This window comes from Rutidosis leptorrhynchoides, chromosome 3 (genome assembly GCF_046630445.1).
Source record: "Rutidosis leptorrhynchoides isolate AG116_Rl617_1_P2 chromosome 3, CSIRO_AGI_Rlap_v1, whole genome shotgun sequence".
NCBI lineage: Eukaryota > Viridiplantae > Streptophyta > Magnoliopsida > Asterales > Asteraceae > Rutidosis > Rutidosis leptorrhynchoides.
The window spans coordinates 245,346,263-245,354,085 of NC_092335.1; the positions used below are offsets into that span (position 1 = coordinate 245,346,263).

The window sequence follows — 7,823 nt, forward strand, 5'->3', positions numbered from 1 at the left end:
TACGGAGAAAATTTAGGAAAAGTGTTAGACAAAGTCTATTGGGATAGATATGATAAGATATGATTTGTCTATACTCTAATAATAGCAATATGACGTGTCGAGATCATAAAATGATAAGTATGTAATCTAATAATCTTTTGATTAAAGACTTTCAATTCGTATACTGTGATAACTCAATGACATTTTCTGGTTCGCAAATCGATGCATAAAGGCATAAGGCATATAGGTACGTGATATAACATGGAGTTACATACGTTTGAGTGTGAGTAGTAACAAATATAGGAGTTTCAAAAATCATGGATAATATTTCATGTAATACATATGTAATACACAAAACCATGATAGATGACATAGGAATGTCAAAAATTTCAAAAATCATGGTGTCGCATTAAAATGCGGTGGCGTAATTGGATAGTACTTAGGAAAATTCTTAGATTGGCTTGGCATTCTAAGATAAGTAAAGTTTCTAAAGTATAGTGTAGCATTTAACAGTTAAAGGCAACAATTAAAGGCATTATGGTCAAGAAAAGTTGTAGTCCTACATTGCTAAGGTACCTAATTGTATAAGGCACACATAAAATGCAATCCTGGTTCTCTACAACAACTCTGCTCTGATACCAATCTGTCACACCCCCAAATAGGGCCTAGGGTATTTGTGACTAATTATATCAAATCACAGTTGTATAAACGAGAACGACTCTATATGAGACGTTTTGAATAAAACATTTATTAATAAAACAGCGGAAGCATTAAAAGTTTTACATCAAATTCAAGCTGAAATAATAATAGTAGTCTTAATGTAAAGTAAATGTAATGAAATGAAGACTCCATGTAACAGCATTCAATTCATCAAGTAGCAGTCATGGCAATCATCTTATTCGTCACCTGAGACAAAACATGCTTAAAGTGTCAACCAAAAAGGTTGAGTGAAGTTCATAGGTTTAACAAAAAGTTTGACCGTTGTTTTAGACCACAAGATTTAGTTTGTAAAGTTGATCTCAAAAAATCGAAAGAAATAGTTATGCCAATTCGTGATATTTAAACTAAACGATAGTATGCCCCATGACAAGTTAGTTCTACTTGTCGGTTTAATTTCATTATCAAGTAATACAAAGACATAGTCAAATGTATCAGGGACGTTACTCCCGATAGGCCTACCCCCAATAACCTAGCATGCCGAGCACTTAAAAATATCACTGTAGGGACTTTAGCCGAATAAAGCCGGGTATAGCATAGTTTAAGCAGTTTGGTACTTGTGTCTAAAGTGTAAAAATTAAAAAAAAAAACAGCATGTGTCTCACCCCAAAAGTAGGTAAGTTTTGCTAGCAATAAAGAGGGGCTATGAATTCACCTTAAATAGCAGTTGAAGTATTCCACGCAAGAAAGGAAAGTAAAGCAAGTAAGTGACCGGGATATCAACTAGAAGTAGTTCTTCAAGAGAGAAATGAGAGATTAAGGTGCAAGTTTGAAATGAGAAGTGTATGTAGTATTTATAGTTGAAAATGTTAGGTAAAAAATAAAGTAAAATAATAAAAGTAGTTTGTATTTTTATTAAAAGTAAATCTTAAAAGTTAAAATAAGAAAAAGTAGTTTGTATTTTTATTAAAAGTAAATCTTAAAAGTTAAAATAAAAAGTAGTTTGTATTTTTATTAAAAGTAAATCTTAAAAGTTAAAATATGAAAAAGTAGTTTGTATTTTTATTAAAAGTAAATCTTAAAAGTTAAAATAAGAAAAAGTAGTTTGTATTTTTATTAAAAGTAAATCTTTAAAGTTAAAATAAGAAAAAGTAGTTTGTATTTTTATTAAAAGTAAATCTTTAAAGTTAAAATAAGAAAAAGTAGTTTGTATTTTTATTAAAAGTAAATCTTAAAAGTTAAAATAAGAAAAAGTAGTTTGTAATTTTATTAAAAGTAAATCTTAAAAGTTAAAATAAGAAAAAGTAGTTTGTAATTTTATTAAAAGTAAATCTTAAAAGTTAAAATAAAAAGTAGTTTTTATTTTTATTAAAAGTAAATCTTAAAAGTTAAAATAAGAAAAAGTAGTTTGTAATTTTATTAAAAGTAAATCTTAAAAGTTAAAATAAGAAAAACTAGTTTGTATTTTTATTAAAAGTAAATCTTAAAAGTTAAAATAAAAAGTAGTTTGTATTTTTATTAAAAGTAAATCTTAAAAGTTAAAATAAGGAAAAGTAGTTTGTATTTTTATTAAAAGTAAATCTTAAAAGTTAAAATAAGAAAAAGTAGTTTGTATTTTTATTAAAAGTAAATCTTAAAAGTTAAAATAAGAAAAAGTAGTTTGTAATTTTATTAAAAGTAAATCTTAAAAGTTAAAATAAGAAAAAGTAGTTTGTAATTTTATTAAAAGTAAATCTTAAAAGTTAAAATAAGAAAAAGTAGTTTGTATTTTTATTAAAAGTAAATCTTAAAAGTTAAAATAAAAAGTAGTTTGTATTTTTATTAAAAGTAAATCTTAAAAGTTAAAATATGAAAAAGTAGTTTGTATTTTTGTATTTATTTATTAAAAGTAGATATAGTTTTGATTTTTTTTTATAAAATTCTAAAAAAAATCGTTTAATACATTTCTAAGAACATTTAACATTTTATTTCTATATTTGTTTAATTATTAAATACGAATTTTATATAAAAATTATTATTATATTTAGATTTTATAAAAATTAAAATTTATAATTATTAATTTATAGTTTTTATTAGTTTTATAAATGTTATAATATTATTTATTATTTAGTTAATTATATATTCTATTAACTAAATAACAACAGTAATATAAATATTATATATATATATTCATTGATGTAATTATGTTATATTATATAACATAATCTTATTTATAATATTTATAATTATATTATTTATTTTAAGCGTACGTTTATTCGGTCAACGTTAAATTTATTCGTAGATAACAACTCTAGGTATTTTAGTAAAATCGGAAGTCGAAAAGTGAGGGTTGTTATAACCCATCCCGAGGCAACTGTTCTACCAAATCCTAAACACTAAACCCAAAAGCCTAAACACTAAACACAAACCCCTAAACGCAAAAGCATTAACACGAAACCCTAAATCCTAAACCCTAAACCCTACACACGAAACCCTAAACCCTATATCTGAACCCTAAATCCTGAACCCTAAACACTAAACCCTACACACTAAACACTAAACCCTAAACACTAAACCCTACACACTAAACACTAAACCCTAAACACTAAACCATACACACTAAAGCCTAAGCCATAAGCCCTAAACCCTAAACACTAAACTATAAACCCTATACACTAAACTCTAAACCCTAAACCCTATATCTAAACCCTAAACACTAAACCATACACACTAAACACTAAACCCTAAACACTAAACCATACACACTAAACACTAAACTCTAAACACTAAATCCTAAACTCTAAACCTTAAACACCAAACCCTACACACTAAACCCTAAACCCAAGGCCCTAAACACCAAACACTAAACCCTAAACACTAAACCTTAAACACTAAACACTAAACCCTAAACTCTACACCCTAAAGCCTAAGCCATAAGCCCTAAACCCTAAACATTAAACTCTAAACCCTATACACTAAACTATAAACCCTAAACCCTATATCTAAACCCTAAACACTAAACCATACACACTAAACACTAAACTCTAAACACTAAACCATACACACTAAACACTAAACTCTAAACACTAAATCCCAAACTCTAAACCTTAAACACCAAACCCTACACACTAAACCCTAAACCCAAAACCCTAAACACCAAACCCTACACACTAAACCCTAAAGACAAAACCTTAAACCCTACACACTAAACCCTAAACACTAAACCCTAAACTCTAAACCCTTAACCTTCAAACCTTAAACCCTAAACACTAAACCCTAAACCCTATGCACTAAACCCTAAATCCTAAACCGTAAATCAACCCAAAACCCTTAACCACCGACCCTTTACCTTACACACTAAACCCTAAACCCTAACCTAAACCTTAAAGACTCTAAACCCTAAAACCTAAAATATAAACCCTAAACCCTAGAATCTAAACTCTAAACCCTAAACCATAAATCTAAACCCAAAACCCTAAATATTGTGATACATTAATTTTAATGATAACACAAATCAATAATATAATTTTTTAAATTTTAAAAATATAAATAAAAAAAACCAACATTATACATTGTAATAGCCTCATCAAACAACATTTCCTTTTCACAAATTGATTATGTTGTGTCCTGATTATCAGATTCTTTGGTAGATTCGTATGAAAATTCATTGTCAACTTTTATTTTCTTCGATGCAGGCAAGTTTACTTGATTGTCTGAAGTTGCAGAAGTTGTGACATGTCTTTCAGCCAAGTTTGAATCATACACCATCATTTAAAAATGCTTGTTATTAATAAAAGGTAACACAACCATGTTAAAACGACTCATATCGAGATCTTTAACAACTTTAGTCCAACCATTTGAAAACTATATGTCTATACCATCATCCTCAATTTGTAGGTTTGCATTGCAACTTGTGGGTGTGCTGATGACGACTTCATCATTTATTTCACCAGTTTCATATATTACCATGACCCACTTATTTGGTAACAGTTGCATATAACAAACAATTGTGCCAAATTAATAGATACTAAATATATTTAAGCTTTTAGTATTATGGATGACTTGTATAATTTCATGTTTATATGAAAGACCAAAAGTGTTCTATATGCATATTAATATCAATGTTGTTGTGTCCAGTAAAGTAGAAATTCGATAACCTTTTTCCCATGAACCCCTTTCAACTTGTGAATTCATCTGATCTCACCTTACACACATTTCACAATCCTAACCCTAGATTTGCAAGCAGATAAAAGCAATTATTATATAAACAAAGTAATAGGTAAATCCTCATAAAAAAAACCTAAAAACACCTAATTTACAAATAACAGTGATAATTTTGAACCCAAGCAATTATTATAACCCATGAATTCGCGAGATAATACAACTGAACATTTTCTATACTTGTAAATTATCCATGAATTTTGCAGAGAGTAGTCCAACTACATATTTCAAAACACCAAAAACCGTCCACATATTTCATCATTCCTTTTTGTGCTTAGGACACAAATGTGGTCCACCTCCACCACCCATTGAAGCCGGTTTTTCTATGAATCACAGTTAAAAGATCAAGAAAATCAATCATAGTAGAAACTCCATTTAAGTTTCAGTTAGCAAGTGAATTAATACCTTCATCCAGGTTGAGCAAATTCCTTTGTAAACACAGCCTGCCGGATGCTTTCTCATACACAAACGGACAAGTAACATGAATCCTATTAGGTGTCATCCAGTAAAAAAATTAAAATGCATATCAATTTAAATAAAGTTTATTTTTATTGTTTGTCTGCAAATAAAGGCAATATTATATCCAAATATAACAGTTTAGACAGAATGTAGATAGTTTGGGGAGGAAGAAATAGAATAGTATCCGGGCTGCAATCGTGGAGCGACAAATGCAAGAAAAAACCCAATTGTAGGTTTAGCAGATAGGAAGACATCCATGACCTGAAGAAGGCTTCTCTGGCTAGCAACTATCCACCGAGTATACTCATCCTATAGGAACGATAACATCAGCTTCCGTAACAAGCAAATTCATATTAATAAAAAGGTTATGAAACAGAGCCCAAACCTTTCCAGCTCTGTTGCAACTTGCATGAAATTCCAATTCATCTGCTTCAGTTGGTTCAGAAGCATGAGAAGCTAGAGCAAACAAAGCATACTGAAATGAACAATCAAAAGCATTATTCGTGCATTTATTCAAGTGAGAATTTTTCGAATTTTAGATGTCCTGGGACAAACCTAATGGGCTGGAGAACTCACATCTGCATAGGATGTCATGATGCTTTCATTAAAGTGCATGGTGGGAAAGAAATACAAACGCAAACAAATATCAAAAGCAGTGAGAAGACGAATGATCTACATACAAATTTCAGTAAATAATTGTATATATGACAACTACATTTCCTTTTAACACAAAGACATAGCTCAAAGTTAGTTTCACCGGTAGGGGTTAAAAGTTTAACAAAGTGTTCATGTACCTGTATTTCACATCATCTAAGACGATACAACTCACGAGCCTTACATATTCAGCTAAATCAATGACATTAGTATTATGGTCCTTTAGTAGACATGATGTAATATCAATTCGGTAGCATCATTGGGACACTAACCAGCCTTGCCATCTGTATCAATCGGTACTTGGGTGTGTTGTACTTGATTTTAATCCTGATTAATCAAACGAACATTGGGACGCTATCTATATCAAAGAACCAAATAGATAATAATTAAACATCACAATCCCATATATCGGAAAAGGGCTTTATTGGAACATTAATGGAATGTTATTGTTCTTTTGGGTAACGGACAATTATTTTTGGACAAACAAAAATAAGTAAGAAGGATAATTATTTTGGGACGGAGGGAGTAATATAGTAACATAACCCTTTGAAACAGTTATTATTGTCTAAAAATGTAAAAATTTAGACAAAAAGTGATATTGGTCATCCCAATTCTAGCTAAACCATTTCAACATTCACAAGAATTACCCGTTTTAGCCCGACAGAGTTAGAATCGAAAAACATTATTAATGTTACAAATAGTTTTCGCAACCATATTTTACCATCTCAATACTTTTTGATGATGATAATAAGAGTTGCTGGATACGACCATTTTCTCCGGCCCATTTCAACCGCAACCCGTTCTCTAACCTGCCAAGCTCATTATGATCAAAAAATACAGTAGCCAATATGGTACTAATAATGATAAAACATTAGTAAACATGGTACTAATAATAATAACAAATCACAATGAAAAGCCTTCATTTCCATGGACTGTGGAAAAAACATGGTACTAATAATAATCTTAGAAATAAACACAAGATACCTTAGTAAACATGAAGACTAAAAAGAATCAAAGTTTTCGATAATTTAAAATAAAAAACAATACTGTAAAATTAGACAAGATCCAGGATTTATTTCATCATCTGCGCTTCACCCAGGATTCAAATATTCATAAACAGATTAAGTTTAAAGATGAGAAAAGTACCTTAATTAGGGTTTTTTTTTACTGAATAGATTAAATAATCTAAGAAATCAAAGACATACCAAATTACCAACTGATGTGATTAACTGAATCCAACAAATTATGTTGATGTGATTCATTAACAGATTTATTATATTTCTAGGGTTTGCGTATCAACAATTGGGGCGATTTCGGATTATCGTGAGACATAATTGATTAGGGAAGAATTTGATGCAGTGCGTTTGTGGATTATTGAACAAAAACCCTAGGAACCCCTAATTTGTTGAAAGCTCCCGTGTTTTTTTTTTTTTCTTTAAGGGTATTTTAGGTACATGGTTAAAGTATTAGCTAATAATAAAAGAGGATGAATATGGACCATTAGATTAAAGGGTAGATTAATGTCTTTTGTTAATCTAACGGTCTTAAAGAAGGTTTGGTAAAGATTTATTAGCTAATAAAAACCCTTTTTTAAGGTATAGAGTGATTCGGGGTATTAATTATAATTGGCCAATGTATTCTTGATATCTGTTACTTTTTTTATAATAATTAAATTTTGTTTTCTATTTTTTGAAAAACCAATTTTATTTATAATTTTAATTTAATAAGATTAATTAATTATTATGATTTATTTAATTTAAAAATTATGGAAAGGATGATGTCATCCAAATGGGGTGAGAATGTGACATGTGTCCTCATTATTTTTTTAAGATATAGTTTTTATTATAAAGTGATGTCATGCAATAAGCATTTTC

General features: G+C 29.3%; 1 protein-coding gene across 7 annotated transcripts; it reads right to left on the reverse strand.

Moving 5' to 3' along the window:
* Window positions 1-4,946: 4,946 nt before the first annotated feature.
* Window positions 4,947-7,353, reverse strand: LOC139902790 (NADPH--cytochrome P450 reductase 1-like). Of its 7 annotated transcripts, none has more exons than XM_071885403.1 (6): window positions 7,155-7,353; window positions 6,671-6,758; window positions 5,872-6,276; window positions 5,681-5,770; window positions 5,242-5,604; window positions 4,947-5,159 (listed from the first exon to the last, which is right to left on the reverse strand). In XM_071885403.1, the coding sequence occupies exons 3-5, from the start codon at window positions 5,908-5,910 to the stop codon at window positions 5,434-5,436; spliced, it is 300 nt and encodes a 99-aa protein (XP_071741504.1). In that variant the 5' UTR covers window positions 5,911-6,276; window positions 6,671-6,758; window positions 7,155-7,353; the 3' UTR covers window positions 4,947-5,159; window positions 5,242-5,433. The 7 variants fall into 7 exon arrangements, 5 of the variants coding, with proteins under 5 accessions (XP_071741504.1, XP_071741502.1, XP_071741505.1 ...); XM_071885401.1 differs by having other exon boundaries at window positions 5,872-6,307; XM_071885404.1 differs by having other exon boundaries at window positions 7,096-7,353.
* Between the last annotated feature and the right edge of the window lie 470 nt (window positions 7,354-7,823).

What these genes read in the sequence shown, in the direction of transcription:
- LOC139902790 (XM_071885403.1), bottom strand. Translation starts at nt 5,910, where the DNA reads ATGCACTTTAATGAAAGCATCATGACATCCTATGCAGAT. An exon ending in TCATGACATCCTATGCAGAT is followed by an intron (nt 5,771 to 5,871) that starts GTGAGTTCTCCA and finishes TGTTCATTTCAG; the next exon opens with TATGCTTTGTTTGCTCTAGC. An exon ending in GTTGCAACAGAGCTGGAAAG is followed by an intron (nt 5,605 to 5,680) that starts GTTTGGGCTCTG and finishes TCGTTCCTATAG; the next exon opens with GATGAGTATACTCGGTGGAT.